Here is a 23,513-nt window from a genome sequence, read left to right as displayed (position 1 = left end):
AGTTTGACCTTATAACGACGCCGGTTTTCACACCGTAGGACCGGGGTTCAAATCCATTCCGGACCGCCCACCGTAGTGAGGACCAACTATCCAACTTACGTGATATCAGAAAGTAAGCCATTCGATGGCTGGCGTGACCTCAAAGGTCGTTAAACCAGGAAGATGAATGTACAGAAAATATTTCAACTTCAAATCAAAGATAAAAAGCCTGTGGTTCAATATCCTCGATGATGAAAACAAAAAAGACAATAAAAAAAGATGAGAAATTCGACATAAAGAAGTTTTTTTTAAAGGTTTTTTCAAACATATTTCTACCTCTGACACCTCTTAGTGGCGGGTCATGAATTACGTAACGATAAAATCGGTACTTTTTCGCTGTAGAACACCTTCCTGATCGTTAGAATAATTGCACAACCGAGCAGCTTGGCTAGCTCGGGGGTCATTCTCTTTCTCTGCACACCCCAGAGATCCACCGGACGTGTCATAGTAGGGTTAGGACCTGTTCGACTTCTACCTCCCCGCGGTACTGGCTGGCATATCTGCAGAACGGCCTGAGGTTTGACATGTCAGGCATCGACACAGCGCATGCATACAGGAGTGGCCATCAGACGGACTGTCGAACTCAGCGGCAATCATCGCGATCACTTATCGAACCAGTCCGAAGTGTAATACGGCTATTCGAAGTGCAGACTACAAACTTTGAGTCACCGTTGATGGGGAGGTTGATTGTGTGCCGTTTCGTGCTTGGATGCCACCGAGTACTGCGTGGAAGAATGTCAAGCGTCCAAATGGGAACAAAGCGGAATTCAACGAAGGGTGACTAGATAACATATGCAGGTTTGTTCGGGTAGTACCATCCGGGAATCTGTGCAGAGTCAAGGAGCAACAGGCTGCCCGGAAGTCGGTTCCAGGCGTCAAACAGAAAGAAGACGTGGTCGACGCAGATGAACCAAGAAGCGACCACTATAACATATAAGCGAGTGGCCTACCGACAGTTCAGAAGGTGGAGATCTCCCCTTCTCACAAAAGTATTTACGAATAAATAGGAACGAAAGGAATGAAACAGGAATTTGCTTTTGTCTTTTTGTAACTCTATGTAATAATGATCCTCTAAATAAAGAACTTGTTGTTTGTTAAAACGATGTTTAAGTGTGCGAAACTAACGTTACGTTATAAACTTACGTTCGTTCTCATACCTCAGTCCCGAATTTTAGACACTTTCATCTTGCACTGTACCCAGTTCTTGGAGGTCTTCAACATCTGTACCCGCTTTCCAGCGAATCTGTATTGCTAAATTGTATTCCATAGCTCGGTCCAGCCTGTCTCCTATTCAACTTGGTGCTAGAAAGGGCCATCCGTGACTCGGAGGTGGAGATTTCGGGAACCATCTTCTATAAGTCAACCCAGATCCTGGCATACGCTGATGATATAGCCATCATTGGGTGGCACCATCAGCGGCCTCTCTAAGCAAACCGGAACTACGTCGGGTCCGTACATCAGTACAGATAGGTGATCGCAAATTTGAAGTCGTCCAAAACTTCATCTATCTCGGGTCAAAAGTCAGCACCGAAAAAAACATAGAGACGGAGATGCGCGCTAGGATACTGGCGGCCAGCCGGTTATTCTACAGCCTGAGGAAACATCTCACCTCCTCTGTCGCGACGGTTGAAGCTGGGACTGTGTCGTACCTTTATAGTCCCAGTACTCAAATACGCCTCTGAGACATGGACCCTGCCCAAAACAGACGAAGCCCTCTTAGCTGCGTTCGAGAGGAAGATACTCAGAAGGATCGTTGGCCCCGTATGTGTGGAAGGACAATGGAGGATCCGCTACAACGACGAGCCGTCCACACGGACAGAGGAGGCGTGGTAGGCCAAGATTGAGGTGGAAAGATGGCGTGGAATCATCCGCCTTCAAGGCCGGGATAACGGATTGGCGGACGACGGTGCGGGACCGTGAGCGGTTCCGGATTCTACTACGGCAGACAAGACCGCAAAGCGGATGTAGCGCCTGATGAGTAAATAAGTAAGCTCGGTCCAGCCTATGGAATTGTCGGCCCCCATATTTTGAATTGAATAAAGATTTGTTTGGTGGTCGATTTGCCTGCCAGCTTGGTTGCTTCGGACGAAATCTGTACCAATTGGTGCGATCCTGAAGAGGTGTACTCGGTACAAGATTTGATTTGATTATTATTATCGAAAACTACGTTTTGTTTAAACATTTTGATTCTTTTGATTTGATGTAAAAAAACTTACAACATCCTCTAAAGACTGCCTGGAACTGCTGTATGTGCTGTATATAAGAGTTTAAAAAAAATTTCACTTGAACAACTGGCAGTGGATGGCCTTTAGTAAACACCAAGACTGAAGTAAATGTTGCAGCTTATCACATCAAACACGGTAAAAAGAAAATCACTTTAATGTTGTTTACTATTCGTTAAACAATCTCACACCTTTTTCTTTCAGTTATACCTCAATCAGAACTTCAGCTTGCTGGAGCCAGTTTCAAAATGTATTTCATGTTGATCGTTGATTGCAAAACATCGCCAGTTTCATCAGCTTAATTGATGCAAACATCGTAAAAAGATCCACCCACGGTCAACTTGTGCAGCACGTTGAAAAAAACAGAACAACAAAAAACAAAACAGAAAAAATTGTCAAACGTGGAAAATATCCGAACCTAACCGGTCGACGGAAGGAAGGTCCAATTATTGGGGCGACGCAACATCAAAGCGATGACTCTTTCTCGATACTTTGTTTATCGCTTCCGGCGGTGCGACGGAAAGCTAATTTTGCTTCGGTAATGCAACGGTAATAAGGGGAACGAAATTTAACCAATCCGACAAAAAACTCCAAAAGATAAGACGTTTTAATCATTTACGTTGTTTCTTACCTGCGTATCTACCGGGAAATGTAAAATACAATGTACTTAATGAAAATGGGAATAACGCGAAAAAAAAAACTTTGCACCGTACTTTTTATCCACTTCCGGCGATGTTTGAGAAAGGGGACAAAAAAAGTTCTCCATTCGTTAGAGTGAAGCCCACTCTGCAACTCGAAATTTGCGATCAGTTTTCATGCTTTGTTATAAACATGAAAGTGGATTTATTTTATTTAAATCTACAATTTTTATTCTGACTGCAGACAGACCCGCAGTGCATCAGTGTTGATCAAGCTTGTCATTTTGGATGATGTTTGAACGCCAACTGCTGTCGCTACGAGGGTGTGCGTTTGTAGTGTGCGTGAAAGAAGCTCGTTGCTATGTGCATATTCTTTTCACCCGTCGTGTGATCCTTTCGGCGCCAAGAACACGCAGTTGTCAGTTTTGTGCATTCGTTTCGCTGATTCCACATAGTGCCAGGACATTCAGTACATTTAACTGCCGCTAATTGTGCTAAAGTGTAATTGTGGTTTAGTGTTCTTAACGCGGTAGGCGTTTAGGAAGTTGGGCCAAAGTTCCTACGCTACCTTGACTCGTCTAAATACCGGCAAACCTTACGTAGCACAATGCCGCTGTTCGGCTTGTTCCAGAGAACTCCCCAAGAGCTTGTGAAAACACTAAAAGAAGCCGTCAACGCCCTAGAGCGCGGTGATAAGAAGCCGGAAAAAGCGCAGGAAGAAGTGAGCAAACATTTGGTGCTAGTGAAAAATATGCTCTACGGTACCTCGGACGCAGAGCCTCAATCCGAAATTGTCCTATCCCAGCTAACCAGCGAGCTGTACAGTACCGACCTTTTGGTGCTGCTGGTACAGAACCTCATAAACATCGACTTCGAGGGCAAGAAGGATGTGGTTCAAATCTTCAACAACGTGATCCGGCGACAGATTGGAGCACGCTCGCCGACGGTGGAACACATTTGCACAAAACCGGAAATTTTGATCACCCTGATGGCCGGCTACGAACATCGCGAGATCGCCCTCAACTGTGGTAAGATGTTGCGAGAGTGTGCCCGGTATAAGCCGCTTGCCAAAATAATGCTCCACACGGAGGAGTTTTACAACTTTTTCCACTACGTCCAAAGTTATACGTTCGATGTCGCATCTGATGCGTTTTATACGTTTAAAGAACTGCTCACTCAGCATCCTACGCTGAGCGCCACATTTCTTGAGCAGCATTACGACAAAGTGTTCGGTCACTACGAGCAACTACTCATTTCGGAAAACTATATGACTCGACGACAGAGCCTCAAACTGCTCGGTGAAATATTGCTCGAGTCGCATAACTTTACGGTGATGACGAAGTACATCACCAATCCGACCAATTTGAAGTTGATTATGAACCTGCTCAAGGATAAATCGCACAATATACAGTTTGAAGCGTTCCACGTGTTTAAGGCGTTTGTCGCCAATCCGGATAAACCAAAACCGATCATGGTGATTCTGCTGCGCAACCAAGAAAGGCTGATCGAGTTCTTAACCCACTTCCAAACCGACCGCTCGGAAGACGAGCAATTCAATGACGAACGGTCTTATTTGATCAAGGAGATACAGGAGCTTAAACCTGCCACTGATTAAGTGTCGAGTCGAGTCGCTCTCCTGCCCAGTGTCATATATTGCTATTGTAAGCCTACTTCGATTGTACTATTTGGCATCTTTCTACATCTATTATGGTTGTCCGTTATAGGGTGATGATAGCTAACACATCTGTATCAGAACAGACTGACGAGATTAGCATCATGGCGAATTTAGATGCGGATGAATTATGCTAATTGGCAGCTCAGCATCTTTCGGCAAATATGATAAAATAATAAAAACGCCCTCTACTCATTGTGGGGTCGCAACAATTAAATAAGAGAACAAGCGATAATAAAATATGTTCAAGGCCTTTAATTTGGTAAAACAACATTTAATTTAGTGATTTGGTAAACAAATTTCTATTCAGTATTGAGCTCTTGCTCTGACGATGATACTATTGAAACTAAATACGTTATAACACTAAAAAGCATGCCTTCGAACGTATGCTGTCGTACTGGAACTATTATAATTGGTCCTAATTTATCGCAATTTAGTATCGCATAGTTGTCCTGGGGTATAGAAATTTGCAACCAACCAACCACCACGGACATAAATTAAAGCAAGAACAAAGAGTCCGTTCAACTAAAACCTCAACTGAGGGTCGATGAAAGTAATAGAACATTTTTCCACAACTAGTAGGAGAAGCGCCCACTCTCAAGAGTATGTGTCTGCGTGTCTGTTGGTCCACAACCAGTTGGACAAACACTGCTGCACACAACCAGTGTGCAGAGCCAAAAATGTTCATCGGCACGCAACGGAACCGCCAACACACAAGAGCAGGACCAAATTTATTAGCGAAAACATTCTGCCGGATGCCGGACCTGTTGCTCGGTTGTTGAAACTGTTTGGCGCATACTAAACGGTACCATGGCTTGAAGGCAATTGACGAAACATTCTGGTCCACAACGATGACTGGCACCACGGCGCTCCGAAGCACGATGCCATGTACAATCCAGACGAAATTGATAAACATTAGGTGAACGATGCACGTGCCGCACACTTCGAGTGCATCTGACATGGCATTTGTTTTGGTTCTTCTTTTATCGAGTGTGCCATAAGGGTGCAGTTGGAAGTTTGTCTGGTACTCATTTGGTGGTTCAATTCGTGACAGTCTAAAGCGTGGAATAAGCTGGAAAGTAGAGTTTCAATTTAGCTGCTGTGATTTGACGAGACGATTTTAAAGTACATTCCGCCCGCAATTTGGTTTCAGATTTAATTCGACACATATGCCAACGAAAAACATTTTGTCACGCGTGCTTTGCGGAATTATTGAACCAATGTTTTAGTTGCGCTGCTGTGAAGGGCTTTCTATGGTGGATGAATCATTGACGGCTTCTACATTTTGGGGACATGAAAGAGTCAACATTTTGTGTTAAAAATATTAATTTGGTTGATATAATATTTCCCGTGTTCATTCCTACCCAGTTTGCCAAAAAACGAATGCTACACTTAAGCATTTGATTCGTTTCGTTCGTCGAAGCACTTGTTAAATTTTTTCAACCACCAAGCACTTTATATTTCCAGCATTAATCAGTGGCAAACCCCATCCGACAATCAGCTTCTGACTGATAGCTTAATGCTTCTTATCATTCCAACCAACTGGAACTTAAAACTCTTCTACATTTGTAGCAAAGTCACATTTGTTGTCACCACGATCCTGCCTGCTCGTTACAGCGGAAACATACACAAACTCATGTATAAATAGACTACAGTTTACAGATCTAGATGAATGGAGGAGTGAAAAAAAAATCTCCCAACGCTACCAGCGGGCGGTACACTAATCCTTTTGATAAACATTTCAGATTTTACTACCATCACTTGCATCCGTGTTTCGTTGGCGATGTTTGATGTTTCGAATGTTTCACTTCCTTTTTTTGAAGCTAAAAAGCTATGTTTTTTTAAGCACAGAGACAAACACATACGTCCGTGTCATTAATCATTTCGGTACGGTTTTGCTTGTCCTGCGAATTTAGCTCATTTATCATCGACCCGTTGGATGCAGCCAACGTTTTATGTGGTGCTTCGGATGATAGACAGATATTGTTTTTCTTGCCGCTTATTAAGAACACTTGCCAACGTAATCTTCATTAAAGCACACTCACTTCTGTGGTCCACTTGTCCACTTGTAGAAGTGCCTGTTTAATGATAATGTTGAATGTTTTAATAACTAGCAAAATACATGGAGATACTCCTGTAAGGTGAGAGTAGAAAACAGAAGATAGATTCACTGATGCATCCATCCCATTTTCTTTTACCAACATGGCAACACGGTTAGGAAGGGATGCTTTTTGCGGTTGCGGCCGGTTTCCCAATCGATCATGAATAATTCAACAGAATAGTTCGTGCGCCCACAATCCGTAGTAAAACGATCAAAATCCAATAAAATTCCTTCCTATCCTTCTTAGAATTCATGCATGAAAAACGCAAACTGTTTACTCTGGAAGTCTCTCGTCTAGTGCTAATCATGCTGGTTCGTGCAAATAGCGTCCCTTAAATGTTTGCTGCCCCGATTTACTTTTCATCAATATGAGCAATGCATTCACCAAAGGGTCAGTTTTGTAAAAGGAAGTTTATTGGTAGAGATGGATCGGTCTCTTTTATGAAAATTTGAGATTTTCTAAATATTGGCACTGTCGAATGTCTATTTATTCTGCAGCAAGTTTTCAACATCCAGAGCTTGAACGTGAACAAAGTAGAAATGGCTCATATCTATAAAGTAAAAATATAACTTAATTTTCATTTGATACATAGGACCTCCAGCAATGTATGAATTCAATAATTAAAAGTTTCCCTCCATGTTGTACACAACACAAGCACCAGGACAATTTCCAGCTGTCGTTGCAGTTTCCATTTTATGCTTTTGCTGCATGCACTCAGGTGTTGTGGCGTTTGATTCACGCATTTGCTTTTATAGCGTCGGAAGGGTGATGTCTTTCATTTCAACCATCGGGAATGTAACAAACCGAAACACCCGGACACATGGACGCGCGGGTATGCATAATTTAATTTTCTATCTAAACTTTTCCATTTGTTTTTTTTTGTGTGCTGTGTCCTTTTACCGCAGGTTCGACACTGTCCAACACAACACCGCACCATGATGTATGGGATGTATGTGGGCAACCGATTAGCTCTGCAACAACAGGTATTCGCTGTAACATTTCGACGACGGCTTACACAGGGGGATTTGTTTTAATTTGTTATTTTATTTTTTCTAAGCGGAGGACCCATATTGCTGTGTCGGGTACTGTTTGTGGCAGAATCACCACCACAAGATAACTGAAGCTTTCCTATCAATGTAATCTAGCAAAAGACATGATTGCACATCTGAATGGTTAATGATAAAAAAAATTGTTCTTTTAAAATTTGCCAACGTTAGCAGTTTGATTGATGATTTAGTTTATGTTCAGTGGGTTCTAGTTCACATTTCTGGCAATTAATGTTGTTGTCGATTTTGTAAATTGTTTGTATAATCAAATACTTATTGGATAGATTTATTGAACTATCTACTTTAATTAGACTCAACAACTAAGATTTTAATTTAATTTAACCACCTGCCAAGGTCATGCCGCCGCCATACAGTTTGATAAGTCGCTTCTCATTAAGCGGGAACGGTCCGAATGGAATTGGAACCGCGACTATCTCGTATCAAGACCGGCGCTGTTTCGCCGGGTTTCCCTAATTTTGTACATTCATTTGCTGTATTTTGTAATGGCTTTTATTTGTTATTGAAGAATAATTTTGTTCTGTTTAGTGTTCGTTGCATCACTTAAAACCCATTTTAGTGCATTCTCATTCCTATTGGTCAATACATGTTTCAAGAAATATATATTTGGTTAGTGAGAATAGACACACAATTAAATTAACGGGTTTTCAAAGTAAACAAGCAATCGAAACGCTTCAGTTCTTTAATCCGATGGCGCCACCTGTCAAGCAGTAGCACAACTAAACTATTCGCCCGGTTCGGAATTATTCGTTTTCGCCGCCAAAATCTGCCAAGCAATCTCATCACACGTGCAAGCTATGCCGGTTGGTTGTTCGTACTTTTTCAAAAATGTGTCTATGTAATGAAGATCGTCGTTGGACAAAATTAATTTAAATGTGGATTTCCTTTATGCGACTCCTATTACTAATAAACGATGAACAGGCAGTAAAAACGTAACTCAACTTCTCAATAAAAATTATTATATTATTGTAATCTTTACATAATATTTAAATATACATAATATTTTATAAATATTTTGAACGGCATGTGCTACATAAAAAAGGGACACTAAAATAAATAACTAAATAAATACTACATAAAAAGCAATGTAGTTGAAAATTATGCCACGAATCGTCATACCATCCACAATCACCATAAAATTTTAGTCTCCACACTTTTAGGCAACTTAAATGTATTTTTGCTAAAATTTTATACAGAAGTTGACTGTAACTTACAATTCTATCCTCTGTACCCTATCATCCAGCAACTTCATCCAATTTTTCATCCATGAATTCAAAAATTCATCCAGCAACTTATCGCTGAACATTGTGTGTAGCTTTCAATTTGCATACTATGGCAAAAAGGGTGATAAAACAAAAGCTACACCGTGATCGATCACTCGAACTTCCGGTTGTTAAATTTTGTTGTTTAACAGTTTATGTAATTCCTATGCTGTACTATACTGGCGCCCCATTTGCATGCGAACCATGTCCCTGAACATTACCTTTTGAATTTGAAGGACAACTGCTCTAAGACACCGATCTCGATACGATAGAGAAAGGTAGAAACAAAACTACGAGACGTATGTTTGTATGTACTATTTTGTGTTTACTTTACTTGGTGCATAATTTAAGAAAGTATCAGCATTAAATCACTTAATCAAATATGTTAACCCTTCAATTATCAAGCTTTCACATATTTTCATTGCATTTAATTGATTTAAAAACGCGTTTTACTTTGTTTATGGCGCCATGTACTTCTCTCGTAATTAAGACCAAAATATGGTTGCTGAATAATATTGCTATTCCAAAATAATTGACGCGTAACATAAAACACCACATATCAAAATTAACCAAAAAAAGCGCCCAGCTTATCCTTCACCGACTCTAAAACTGGTTGACCACCGAGGACTCGCCCATCGCAATATTCATAAACCTTCTTGTAGCCCCTCTGGGTGACAATCTGGCGCCTTGTTGGGAGACCTGTAAGGAATCTCCCTCGTTTCATCCCTCTCTTGTCACGTGTTTCTGCGAATCGTCGACACTGACAGCGCCGGAGGTCACGTCAGCTGTACGAGCGAAGGAACACACTGGTGGCCCGTTCATTGCGGTAAGGTAAGATTCATTGCCTTTTACGGCATTACGAATGATGGCAAGTTTTGTTGTCGATGATTTTTTTCCCCTCTGTATTCATTTTTCTCTGCACGAAGGCTTTCTGCCCTATCCGTTAGCACCCTGCCCGTTGCGACCTGAAACGAACCGATATGATCGAAGGTTTTCATCTCACTCGGGCTCTCGGTAATACACCCGGGCCTTTGGCATACTTCTGCCTTATTCCCAAGCGAGGAATCCATTAGTAGCACGGCCAGCATGTATGCAACGTGGCTCTGCGATTGTGGAATGGCCTTTTTTGGCGTAAAATCATACACGCAGAGTATAGTCAAGTAACCAAATTTTTATGATCGTTCAAACTGTCAGGGACGCGTGACGAGGTTGCGATCACGATCATAACAAACTTTGCAAACCCACCGGTTAGCTACAACACCATATGGATGATTTTCTTCGGAAAACTGGGACCAGAACGCATGAGTGCGCGATTGGTGGCGCTAGAACGAACGAACGAACACAAAATAAAACATTGTCTGTAAACAAACTTTCCCCAACGTTTTCGCTTTTGGCGGAGATGCGGTGTATCGAAATGTGCCGCCGGATGGTAAACAAATTTTCCTACCACACGATCGTTGGAACGACTCACCGCGGCTTTGATGGTATTGGTGGTGGCAGGAACGATCATTTTAGTGGCATCCTTGCGGCGCAGACGCCTTTCCTTGCGCATGCCTATACAATATGGTACGCTATTAATTTGTTTTTCACAATGAGAACGCTACCGAACTAGTTTCGGTCAAAGTTTTTCTCTGGTTCTGGCTAAAGATTGTAACTAGCTGTACAGAGGTGAGTGTAGTTTTAGAAATATGTGCCATATGTGACTGTGTTCAATTTGCTGGCATGGAAATGATAGTTCCGTGGAATGGAATCACAATAGCTTTTTATTAGTATTAACCACCTTTTGTATGCCTAGAGAGGCAAATTAAGTGGCAGAGACTTTATAATAAATTAACGAAAAAAAATCAATACAATTCGTTTTCGATCAAACAATTTATAATAGTTTAGAATAGTCCACGGATAACGGAAATGACATTAAAAAAAGAAGCCAAAATCAAGTTTTTATTTCTTTATAGAGACTTTCAGCTCTAACTTTGTCCCTTTTTCAAGAAATACGTTTTTTCGTTTATTTATAGAGGCTTTAGGTCTGTGAGACTACATTTGCCTCTCATAAAAGAATAATTAAAAACTATATGAGTGCAGTAAATGCAAATCTTTTTATTTACTTTAAAAATATAACATAACCAATGAAGTTTAGCGTTTCAAAACGTAATATTGTAATAACACAAGCAATGTATGTGCAATTTTTTGACCAGCTCAAGCCAGGGCCAGTGTGCGAACGAAACAGCACGGCACACGTACTACCGGTAGAGACGGAACGGTTACTCTCACTTACCGGCACTACCCACCACTACCCACCACAGATGCAACTGATCGTAGTTAACGTCGTCGGTTCGTTCGGCAAACACGCGCTCAAGATCTTTAGTACAGTCTCGAAACAGAACGGTCATTCTTCAATGCGCAGCGCATCTGCTCTGATTCTGCCCAGGTGATCTGATCTAGCTTCTTGGTGATTTTCGTAGTGAACAGTGAAAAGTAGCAACCGTTTAGCTTAAACAAGTGAAGAAATACACGTAGCATGATTTACATGTGGTATGGGTTTAGTGGCATCACGACAACGAAAACTTTCTAAAGCAGTGATCGATATGACGCAAGTGTTATGAAAGCGAAAAGTATCCCGAAACAGTCAAAATACTACTGCACTTTAAAGGATATTTGTTCAAACCAAGCTCAATCTAATGAAACATTTCGTGATCGTACGTCTGCAAACCGCATTTCCTCCTCGATATGGTCAGTGACGATAGGCTAGAGAGTGTGCCGGCCAGTGCAAAACGTGAATCAGCGTGCCATGAAGTTGAAAATCATTTTCCACGCAGTTTGCAATCGTGGGGATCTCATTTTCTATTCGTGTTCGTCCACACGCGCATACACTCAGCAGAATTTCCTCCGCATGGGAAAATGATAGGTGGAAAACAGAAACACAGGAATCGCACGCACACACAGGCTCTTGCATCAACCGTTCGTGCACGGTTGCTGCTGCTCATAAAATGTTTGTTTGTTTTCCCGTTCTGCCATTTGCCCGTGCGTCGCCGTGTGCCTGTATTTCGGACCGAAATCTATTGCGAACCGAGCACGCGGAACGCAGTTTTGGCCAAGGCGAAAAAATGTGGACATGTTAGGTGGAAAGAAGGTGGACGACCGTCGGACGTCTGAGGCCAGTGACTAAATCCAACCTCCCCCAGACTGACAGACGATGGAGCTCGGTCAGCATTCGGCAGCAGGGAAGGCTGATCCAATTTGGCACCAGAAAAATGCTTAGCATTGACATATTTTCTTGGCATGTGACGGCGGTACTGGGCAGCTGTTATTTGGCAACGCTTCATTCCCGTTTGCGCTGTCCGGTTCGTAATATCGTGGACAAGTTATGAGCGACGAAACGAAGCATGGATTGAGAATTGCGCTTCTTGGATGAGTGGTCGAAATCCACAGAAACAGATCGTTTGACCTAGGCGTGAGAACAGATCGTGTGGCGTTGAGAGTACAAAAATATTAGGTGTAAAATATAACCTTGCGCATTCGCTTGAATGATTAGATCAATTTAGTAGCATAACATTGAATATCCAAAATAATCTCAGATAGAATTATTAGGAAAAGTATGATTATTTTCACATGCTTTACTAATTATAGAAAAATATCATAGCGAGCCTATTAGCCCAAAATTTCCAAAAGTGTCGCCAAATCCTAGCATATATAAACAATGTCTGCCGAAGAAAGCTAATGACCGTGAGTGACACTTGTGTCTCACATCTGGGAATCGATGAAAACGAAGTGATGCAGAAGACTAAAAAACTGCACCGAGAGAAAGCAGACACTTTCATTCTGAGCTGCATCTGAAACAACAGTTTGCCAAAAATAGAAACGCTTCCGTGGGCCCATATGCGCACAATGTCTCGTAATAGCGGATGCAGTTGATGAGCTCTGGCTCACCTGTTTCATGACATCTGTTTTTTGGATATCCTTGGAAAGGATATCCATTGGATATTCTACATCTCGATCGTTATCGGTAAAATAAATTGTTTAAAAGTTATGTCAAGTACATTACTGCTTATTACTGCTTTTGATCAATCAAAAATAATGAGATCATTACTCAAGAGTGGAATTTTTACGAGCTGTTATTAATGCGTACTAAAGAAGTTATACACATTTCAATAAACTATCATATGATTCATTCACGAACGATCGCTTGAAGAACAGATCCGTGTTTTCGGGGCAGGGAACGTTTGAAGATCTTCAAGAAGGAAGTTAGCAGCACTGTACTGCGTGCGGGGGTTAGAGTGGTTGAACTATTTTTAAAATCATGCACCGCTATCGACTATCCCCTGCACGTTTGGGCCCGTAAAATGGAAACAACGTCAGACAAGTGTTGATCGTAGCCGACTACGCCGGTTTAGAGTTTCACGGTGTGAATCGCGTGCACTTTCATTCACATGACACGGCAGAAGCGTGAAGTGTGAATGTGTTTTTCTTAGTTGTGCCAACAGCAGAAACATCAACACACAATCCAAAAGTGATCTTCCTCAAGTGTACTTCATTTATGATTCTAACGAAACAGTGCGTGAATCAGAAGAACGAGCTGGTAAATGACTAGAACATTGCTTCAAACTTCGACGTTTCTTCTACCGGGTGCAATTCAGAAAGCATCGCCAAAACGTAACTCGGAACGGCGCAACTGAGAGGTTGTAAATTATCTTTCTGTGCTTTCTTCTGTCCGTCAAGTGTTTGTGAGTTTTCCCACCCACGGTTAGGTTGCTGGTGATGTAGTGCGTAATTGTACGTGTGCGTGTGAGATCGTTTTTAATAGCATAACCGTTTCAGTGACTAAATATACCTGGTCCTGGCTGGCTGACTGGCCCGCCCGTTGAGAATATTATACGATTAATTCGGGAATGTTCCGGAACAGATCAAACTACCTCTGTTCTAGTGGGCAAAGACCAGCAAAGCAAAGCAGACCATGTAAACGACGTAATAGCATACGCGTCCGATCATTACTATTGTTTAAAACGTTTGGTTTAACGCACCATTTTGGTCCCATTACATGTTTAGCCTACAAATACAACAATGTTCACCGATGAGTGGTAAAAGAAAAAATCCGTGACATGTGTTTAATGTGTGGTGTTTGCATGTTTTTTTTTCTTTTTGTCATTCCTCTTCCTCAGGTTAATTGGTGTTTATTTTTAATCCAACCGTGTGATTAATTGTGAAAAGAGAGCATCCTGCAGAGACTTTGATGTAAACAAAACAAATAACACGACTATTTTCGGGCTCTGCATCATCACACAAAACCACACACAAACACGTGCTGCTGGCGAGAACGACCTTGCAGCGAGGCGTGAATCATTCAAACAACAACAGTGTAATTAGTGTAATTTTAAGAGTGTCGAGAGGCATCGTCTACTCTAGTGAAAGAACGGTACACAGCAAGAGGAGAAAGAGCAGAAGAAAGAAAACCACTGACCAAACATCATCACCTCCAACACACGATCCACTCTCTTCCCAACAGAGTGAATTGCCGAATACTACTGTCACTACACGAATCCTTCACTCGGACACTTCACATCTTCCTGTGTTAAACCAGAAGTACCCTTATCGCCAACAAAATGGATGTTCAAGTGCAGGTATTTTCAAGCATAATTTACAGAAATATTTACTCCTTATTAAGTACAAATCCAATTCTCCTACAAGCTTTGCGCATTTGTATGCAATTAGTATTCTTTTAAAATTTGAAAAGTAAGTAGGTTTTAACGAAAGTGATATCTCTAGAGTTTTAGTAAATCTAGGATAGCCTAGATTAACGAAGACTCCTCGAAAGGGAACCTTTTGGAGAAGAATCCCTTAGAGAAAAGCCCCTTGTAGGATGTTCTTTAAACGATTGTCCTTTGTTTAGATGATCTTTCAAATGGTCTTTAGCACGTTCTATTGAAAATTAAATTTAAAATTATTAAAAAAAAAAAACTTAATGGGGCTCTTGTGTGAAATTGAACAAATGTTGGAGTATCCATATGATGGGAACCACTTAGCTCACTCAATAAAAATTGTACACGTCTTGAATGGATTATTTGTGACACTGTCTTACAGTTTTAATTTAGAAACAGATACTAATGTTTTAGTCTGACTGACTCAGCTAATCGTTTCAATATATCTTCCAAACAAATGCATAATTTACGCTGCTTTTGCAGCTTATTTATTCCAACTTGCCTCTCCGGAAACCTTTCGGATGTATGCATATTCTCATATAAGATGTGAATCAGCTGCTAGCCTAGCCGTTTTTTGAACACAAACACAACAAGCTTAAAGAAGAACCACCATCGATGGTTCCGTGGTGGTTAACGTTTCGTTGAATCATCCACCGCAAGTAACCGTGAGAAATGATTTAACGCAAAAATACCGATCACCATCTGTGACCTGGTCTGTTGTTAGCTGCGCAAAATATGCAACAACTTCGTATCGAGTGAGAGAAGTCGCTCTAGTATGCAATCCTATCCTATACGAACTGACAGCAAAGGACACGCGTAGGTGTCCGAAAGATTAACATGTTGTTATGTTTAGCAGGAAAACCCGTGACTAGTTCGCGTGGTGTGGAAAATGTAGACAAAAAATTACGCTATTAATTTCTGGAACAAATTCATTATTATTATTACATTTATGAAACATTATGTTGCTCACGAAAATGTTCACACCATATTCTCCATAACTTGATTTTACGATGGATCAGTTTACAGAGACTTTGAGTCATTTGACTTAGTTTTTCGCTGAAATTCATGCAAATATGCAAATTGAACATTGGTTTGTCATTGCAACATTTATATCAGTTAAAATAAATATTTGTTAACAATACGGCCAGGTCGTTCTATCGGAATAAAAACTATAAATATTTCTTTTTTTTTTCAATAAGCGTTCAAAGTAAGTTGGTTTTAATAAAAGTGATATAAGCCTCTTTTTAACAAGGCTTCTTTTAACGAAAGGGAACCTTTTGGAGAAGAATTCCTTACAGAAAAGCCCCTTGTAGGATGTTCTTTAAATGATTGCCCTCTTTTTAGATGATCTTTTAGACGGTCTTTAGCACGTTCTATTTATTTAAATTATTGAAAAAAATTGAATGAGATTCTTGAGTGAAATGTAGAAGCTGAAGATATAGATAAGCAAACAGAATTTAAATCTTAATTGTAGTTTTGAATTTTTCGATCTCTAGAATGTCAATTTTTTTCTCATTGGGCTATTGGTTTACTCGGTTACAATGCGAATAAAAATGCATTCCAGGTTAATTTGTAACATGTAGATAGGCAATCCATACTACGCGAAGGATAAGATTCGTTATTGCAATAATTTTTAATTACCAAAATAGCAACCCAGGTGATTGTTAGCCTGTTTGTGTATTTAGTTTGAAAAATTATGCGTTCGTTTATGTGCCGTGCACTGTGCACACGTGGTTAAACGATCGCGGAAACATGAAAAGATTTGAACGGTTCGATGACAGTGGTTATGTCAGTGGCCATGATTAGTAATAACAATTTGGGTGTTGGGAAATACATAAATTAATAAATCTTGCAAATGCATACATTTGATTATTTTTCAACGATTGGTAACTAATTTTGAATTATAAATGAAAATCGCTTAGGATTTCTATGAATAAACTATAAACAATATTCGCGTGACCATCGCGATCACATGATCATTGTGTGTATCACCGACTAAATCATTGCTGACCGTGACATAGTGGGGCCGGCAAGGACAGAATCTAATCGAGTTATGTATTTTTTCATAATTATAAGGCTCCATTTGATTAATGTTTTTTTTTACGATTAGCAATTAGTTAATAAATGAACTATTTTAATGAAGATTCATAATGGATCAATTGGCTCAATTCACAAATCAAATTCATTTCTGTTCACCTCGCTTGAAATATTTCAATAATTATTTGTATCATACTTATTTTATTTATTTTCTTTTATTGGCTTTTTAATTTAGGTGTAGTTTAATTATTTTATTGCTTACGCCATTCATCAAGTAAACATTGTAAACTATTGTGAAAAACATATCGAAACGAAGCAGTAAAGTAGAAATCAAACACATAACACTGCGCTCGACACTGTTTTATGTTACTCTCACCATAAGCCGGCAACGTTCGTTTATGGATGAGATCATGTGGGGCGCCCTGCAGCATGGAGGTTCGGAAATGGCAAAGCAAAACGTTTGCTGACCAATACCTTTCCATGGCTGTAGTGCAACTATGGGAAGATAAATGTTTAAAAATGGAAATGGAAACAAAAATTATACTGTAAAGTACAATGCATGTTTGCATCAAAATTATTTACACTTATTAAACGTTGCTGGATAAACAAAATTAAATAATGGAAGCTATTATTTTTTCTGCTGCTGTAGTAATGATAGGAAATTTGCAAATTCATAACATGAAAAAAAGTTCACTTTCGAAGTTGATAACTGATGGTTATGTGGGTTTCGCAATAAAAAGCACACATTTATTCTAATTGCTCAAAAATAACACAAAATGAGTTGAGCTACTGAGCACGATTTTTATTCCCCCAGTTCGTATGACCATTGCCCATTGTGTGATGGTATCTTGCAGCCCGATGGCTGTTGTTATGCTCTCTGCGCTCTCTTCTTCATTCAAAACGAGCCGCGCAGCGCGAACCGACGCACTTGTCTAGACGTTCCGGCCCGCATTCCGAAGCCCACGAGCGAGTTTACGACTCCCGTACCGTTGCAGTTGATGGTGCTATCATCAATTCTGGTCACTGTAGTCCAATCAATATTGCTCGATTGCGCAGCCTAGTTGGGGCTAATTGTTACCGGTGCCATTTGTGTTGTGATTGGCGTGTGTTGGTGTGTATGTGTGTAGTGTCTCTTCCCTGCGCAGAAGCAGGTGAATCGCGTTTTATCAGCCACTGAAAACATCAACAATCTGCGTGGCGGCGTCTTAAGCTGTCTTAAAGGTAAACAAACACACACCACTTACCGGCTGTACGAAGTGATCCAGGTTGAAGCAACATGCTAGAGCCTCATCACAAGTGATTAAAGATTGTGGTTGTTGCAAAACGGGGCAAAAATAAGGCTGCACAAACGGTGCAGTGAGATAAAATGCCACGCAGCTTACTCGGTGGCTCTCTGTTAGGCTCGCAGCCCAACGTGCCATTGCCGGTGAACAGAGGAAATTTATTTTCGTGACGTGTAAGTGTGTCTGTTTGTGATGCGCATGCATATTGGTGTGAAGAGAAGCAACCGAAATCTCGATCGGCTCGATGATCTTCTGTGGGCTAGGGCTGAATGCTGCGAGAATTCAGTTGATGTAAAAGGTTCGAGAAAGTGAAAGATAAAGAACAGGGCCGTTTTGGGTTTGGGTTTTTTCTCCCGGCGGTCGCCGTGGGCTTACGTGTGTGGCTCCAATACTCGACCACTTTGGACCGGTCGCAATCGGTTCGGTCCAGTGTGTGTCGCTGGAGCTCTTCTCTCCGATCACCGAGAACAGGATCTCGAATGAGGAGGACAATAAAAATGTATATTCTTACACACACGAATACACTCACACCGTAGTGCGAAGAGATGCGAAGAATGTGGCCAGAATCTGTGGGAGCAGCTATTGAAGACCCATCCGCGTACAATGTATGGCAAAAAGCGGTTCATCACCTTCGAAGTTGTGTACTCTGCTCTGCCACGGTGGCTTCTTTCTAGAACGCACGGTTGGTGGCACGGTTTGACTGGTTTAATTAGCGTTGTTGTCGTCTAGCATAGATTATTGCTGAGCCATTAAAATCTAAAAAAACACATTTGCGGCTAGTGCTAGTGCTTATTCTCTGAAAACTCTCACCCCTCCAGTTCGGGCCGGATTTTGTTCCAGCCTCGATCTTTCAGTGGTTAAATGCGGAACCACATAAAACCACCACCGTGGTTGCGTTGGCCTTGCTGCTCCCCTTCGAGTGTTCGGGTATTCCGGAACAAAGTGAATTATAGTCAAAATAGCATGGGAACGCTTCCCATGAAAGAAGCCCAAATCCCAACGAAAGGGCGAGCGGCGATAGGCGACAGGAAAGTCGTCAGAGGTTGAAATTGTGGAGACTCAAAAACAACAACTAAAAAATGCTACCCCTAAGTGCTAGTACAAGCCTCACACCTCTCCGGTAGATCGTATTTTTTATCGTAAAAATATGCATCCAGCCGTGAATACGATTCAACAAAAAATAAACCTTCACCCGCACGAAACGTGTGTAGCGTAAAGTCGGTCAAACGGACAAACTGCGAAAGTCGAAGCGATAAACCAACATCGAACTGATTGTGCGGTTCGAAAGAAAGGAAACAATTATTTATTAACAAACTCATCGATCATTCGCCAGAGATACACGTTGCAGATACTTGGTTTCTGTAGTAGTAGTACGATGTCTTATCGAGACGGGTCAGAAATCCTGATAAAAGAGCCACTATGCCTCAAGTTTTGCACTCTTCGGCAGCCGTTATTTGATCACCTGCGATCAAGTAAACCGTTGAGTCACTAATTTCCTTTTAAATCCGTTACGAATCTTTGGTGGTTTGTTTTGAGTGTTAAGTTCATGTGACTCAACCTCGCACCCACAAAGATGGTCTGTCTTTAGTGTGCCACAGTGTCAATCAGTATCCCGATTGATTGAGATTCGTCATTCATGACTGTCCTGAGCCTAACCAATTCTTCCGAGATGAACTAGATGTACAAACAAGCATCTCACACTGATAATTCTGGTTTAAATAGAGGTTCAAATAATAGGTTTAATTCAATACATTTCCTTCGAAACATTACACCCTGGGAAACGAATCATTGCCGAAAACGTCTCCCCATACTGGTAACTTAAGTCATGAAGTCTTGAAATAGCTAGCAACATTCGAAAAATGAGGTATTGAACATAAAATGGACATCAGACAAACCAATTTCATGTGCAGTTTTAGGGCAATATTGAAAACATGTTTACAAAATAAACGCGTTTGAGGTTTTGAATTAATATTTGGATCATATCTAGCATCTTAGCACTGTTCCTAATTGGCGATGTCTTCTGGTAACTAATTTAACTTTTTTGATAGTTGCACAAGTTGATCGAATATCTGAAGCTCGCCTCAATCCTGTTACGGTTCATTAGCCGTGCAGCTGCCTAACAATGGCAACAAAATAAAAATATTAAACAGGTTCCACAGTAGGATATCTTGTGTTCTGCTTTCAAAGCCATAAACGCAAACTGGAAACGTACTTAAACGATTCACAAAGAGGCCTGCAAAGTCTTGCCGTACCGAAATGTCGATTGAAGCTAGCAAAAGGCTATAAATTATCAATCCCTTCCTGCCGCGTCCCGTCCCGTTGCATACTCCGATAACCCGACGCCATCCACAGGATATTATAAAAATGCCGCCCAATGCATACGCCCTAACGATCATGCAACATCGATGACGCCTTTACTGTACACCACCTTACCACACTTAACGCTGCTGTATGCTGCAACGTTTATGCATATATGTTCCCCGCAGTGCAGTGCTAATTCTTTTCTCCTTTTGGTTCCCCAAAATACAAACCAGGAAAAGAGGAACAAAATCGCTCAAGTAATGCCTCGGCTAATAATTGTTTTCTTCTTTTTCTTTTCGATGTTGGTTTTCTTCTTTCATCGTGGTGGCTGATTGTGGTTATCATACTGTTTGCGTTCACCCGCCGAAAATTTGCAGGGCACGCCGCAGTACTACCAGGAACTGCAGCAGCAGCAGCATCCGCGTGACTACGACGATCCGGACGCCGACGAGGAGGCAGAGATGGAGGCGGAGCGCGATTTGGCCGAAGACGCGCAGTGGAAACGGATACAACAAAACACGTTCACGCGCTGGGCCAATGAGCACCTGAAGATCATCAACCAAACTATTGCCAATCTCGAGAGCGATCTGTCCGACGGTCTGCGGCTGATCGCGCTAATCGAGGTTCTGTCACAGAAGCGCATGAGCAAACACAACAAGCGGCCAACCTTCCGCAGCCAGAAGCTGGAGAATGTGTCCGTCGCGCTCAAGTTCCTCGAGGTGGAGGGCATCAAAATTGTCAACATTGGTAAGTAAATGAAAATTTAAGTAATCTAAGTATCGCATCATGTCCATTCAACCCCGCACATCAACTTCGAAGTGTTGGAAAATTTACAATTTGCTCATTTGAGCAGCTGCACCAAACGTACGTACCAAGCTTGGCAAAAGTTTGAAATAAAGCAAACTCCCCATTTAACATTGTTATGCTCGACGCATCTTTTTTCGGGTGCCTTTTTGTAACGTTGTTTTGTGTGTGTGTGTGTGTGTGCTGTTGTTTTTGGATACAGCAGTCACACAAGCACCTTGGGTAGATCCGGCAATGAAGAAGCCTCGAGTTTTGAGTTCGCAAGCTGCCTACCAGCCTGCAGTTGGTCTAACCTGTTTGAGCGCATCTTCCACGTGCCTTTGCATGTATGCCATACCCTTGTGCTGAAATTTCGTTATTGAGTGGTTCATCTTTACGCGTTGAGTCGGACGGACGAGAAAAGCGATTCTTCCGCAAAGGCATTTTGAAGAGCGAGCACAAGAAGATGGGATAAGCAGTAAAGAACAGGCCCAACACGACACTGAGACGAAGTCATTCCTTGAAACAACCCATGCGATCGGAACACTAGAGATGCCGACCACATACAATGCGCCCTGCAAAACTGTTGCTTCCTTCCTCTGCATTATGTGCCCAAATGGGGTGGGACGATGATGATGATGATGATGGTGGCCACGACGACATATAAGGCTGAGGGTGGCGATTCTGAAGCCACCGGAATGTGATGCGGTTCTTTGCGTCGTAACACTACTACACAACGGTGGTAGCAAAACGATCCACCAAAGAGTGTGTGTGTGTGTGCGTGTGTGTGTGTGTGTGTGTAATAACAAACAGGCCGGTTTGTTTCGTTCGCATTCAACAGCTTCGCACGCAATCCAAAGACGATTCAACCGCCAACGACCGCGCCAAGACGCGGAAGTTTTAGTGCAAAACAGAGGAATGAAACATAGTCCGTAGCTTTTCGGGCATTTTGCAAGCTTTTCTTTTGGTCGCTGTTTTCGTGGCCGTTAAGCATGTTTTTTTTTGCAAATTTGGCAAACTTTGAATGTCGTTTGTATGTGTGTCCGTGTGCTATTACTTTATGTTACCTTTTTCCAACCAAGAAATCATTGAAGGTCTTACACGCGAGGTACGCTCGCACTATGCTCAAACGTTAGACTTCAACGAATCGGTGACAACGAACTTGGGGGCATTTATTTTTCTTTTTCATATGTTTGCAATGAAAGTTACAGAAGTACGACTGTGTCAATCGAAGCTGCACTTTCTCAAGCTATTCCCGGCGTTATGGTGCGATACCTCATCGGTCGCAGGAAGATCGCACAATCAAGTGTGTCATATGGGTTTGATCGTAATGGGTTTGCCAGCCCAAAGCAGCGCAAAGGCTCGTGGCGAAGATGGCGTGACGGTGGCAAAGTTGTTTTACAAATAACTCGGCTAATTAGTTGTGCGTTTTATCGCTTCACTAGGTAGTGAGTCGAGCGCAACTAAGCGCTTTGCGGACACTTACATATACGGTGATTGCGGCCGGTGACTGCGGGACCCAAGCATCATAAATTTGTCCTATCCTGTTACAGTCAGAGAAAGTCTCAATGAAAGACAGACAGGCAATGAATCAAGGTGAAAAATAACAATCTTCAACTGTCGAAGAAGATCGAAATATTTGCACACCGCTTTGGCTAACCGGTTGTTTGGCTCATTGACACTGGACGACGATCTGTCTCATCTCTGTCTGTGTTTGGTACGATGGTGTCGGTGCAATTAGAGAAAAGTCGGTCGAATGCCTTAAAGTTGCCGGAATGGACTTCAATAGTCATAAACTTCGGGCACTGGCTGAAACTTACGGCGATGAGTAAACATTTGATATTAACGGTACACAGTTTAGTTGAATTCAACACTCCAAAGGCATGCAACTTGTCCCATATGTGGGCCATAGTGATCACTTTAATGTACGATCATTCTACGGTTTTCAATGCGATCACTCATAGTAATACCTATTGAGTAGCGAGAATAATAAAATTTTGCGGAATGAATCATGCGTGGGCAAACCTCAAAGAGAAGTTTTTAAAATGTTTATTAATAACAGCTACTTGTTTGCTTAGCTGATTGATTTATGCATCAAAATGCATATGTGTCACAGTTTGCCAACATGTAAAATATTTATTTAATCATATAACAAAGGCTTTGTGCTTTTTTTTTTTGTCTAAAGTCATCTTCTTTCGTTGGCATCAGCAGTTTCTTATCAGTCATCGACCATCACAGAACATACTGCTGCAAGTTGCAAATTGCCCCATAACCTCAAATCAACCGCGAAGCTATTGCTTTTAGCACCCCTTCGGCCGTCACAAAGTGTCGTTTGGATATTTGAATAGCTAGCCTTTTTTTTCTTTTTTGGTCTTAACGGGCGTGGCGTTTGGATGCATTCCACAAATGCACCTTCT

General features: G+C 41.5%; 5 protein-coding genes across 9 annotated transcripts in view; 2 read left to right on the top strand and 3 right to left on the bottom strand.

Annotated features, from left to right (window-relative positions):
* LOC126558508 (uncharacterized) overlaps positions 1-23,513 on the bottom strand; it is a 246,009-nt gene that overhangs the window by 38,655 nt on the left and 183,841 nt on the right. The gene's annotated exons all lie outside the window — the stretch shown is intronic.
* Positions 1-23,513, bottom strand: part of LOC126558569 (annexin B10-like) — a 292,795-nt gene that overhangs the window by 113,642 nt on the left and 155,640 nt on the right. The gene's annotated exons all lie outside the window — the stretch shown is intronic.
* LOC126557740 (regulator of G-protein signaling 7-like) overlaps positions 1-23,513 on the bottom strand; it is a 279,291-nt gene that overhangs the window by 124,348 nt on the left and 131,430 nt on the right. The gene's annotated exons all lie outside the window — the stretch shown is intronic.
* Positions 3,507-4,515, top strand: LOC126558506 (protein Mo25-like). Its single transcript, XM_050214530.1, has one exon. The coding sequence runs from the start codon at positions 3,507-3,509 to the stop codon at positions 4,512-4,514; it is 1,008 nt and encodes a 335-aa protein (XP_050070487.1). The 3' UTR covers position 4,515.
* LOC126556576 (filamin-A) overlaps positions 14,547-23,513 on the top strand; it is a 47,069-nt gene continuing 38,102 nt past the window's right edge. For 4 of the 5 annotated variants that reach the window (XM_050211900.1, XM_050211897.1, XM_050211899.1 and 1 more), the window contains exons 1-2: positions 14,547-14,614; positions 20,691-21,060. In XM_050211900.1, the coding sequence (XP_050067857.1) occupies positions 14,597-14,614; positions 20,691-21,060 (388 nt within the window). In that variant the 5' untranslated portion in view covers positions 14,547-14,596. Of the gene's footprint in view, positions 14,615-17,840; positions 17,951-20,690; positions 21,061-23,513 lie in introns of those variants that run through there. The other variant, XM_050211898.1, reaches the window with a different exon arrangement.

Source organism: Anopheles maculipalpis, chromosome 2RL (genome assembly GCF_943734695.1).
Source record: "Anopheles maculipalpis chromosome 2RL, idAnoMacuDA_375_x, whole genome shotgun sequence".
In the NCBI taxonomy this organism is placed as follows: Eukaryota; Metazoa; Arthropoda; class Insecta; order Diptera; family Culicidae; genus Anopheles; species Anopheles maculipalpis.
The sequence above is the reverse complement of the archived record's forward strand: the minus strand, read 5'-3'. Positions and strand labels throughout refer to the sequence as shown.

What these genes read in the sequence shown, in the direction of transcription:
- LOC126558506 (XM_050214530.1), top strand. Translation starts at nt 3,507, where the DNA reads ATGCCGCTGTTCGGCTTGTTCCAGAGAACTCCCCAAGAGCTTGTGAAA.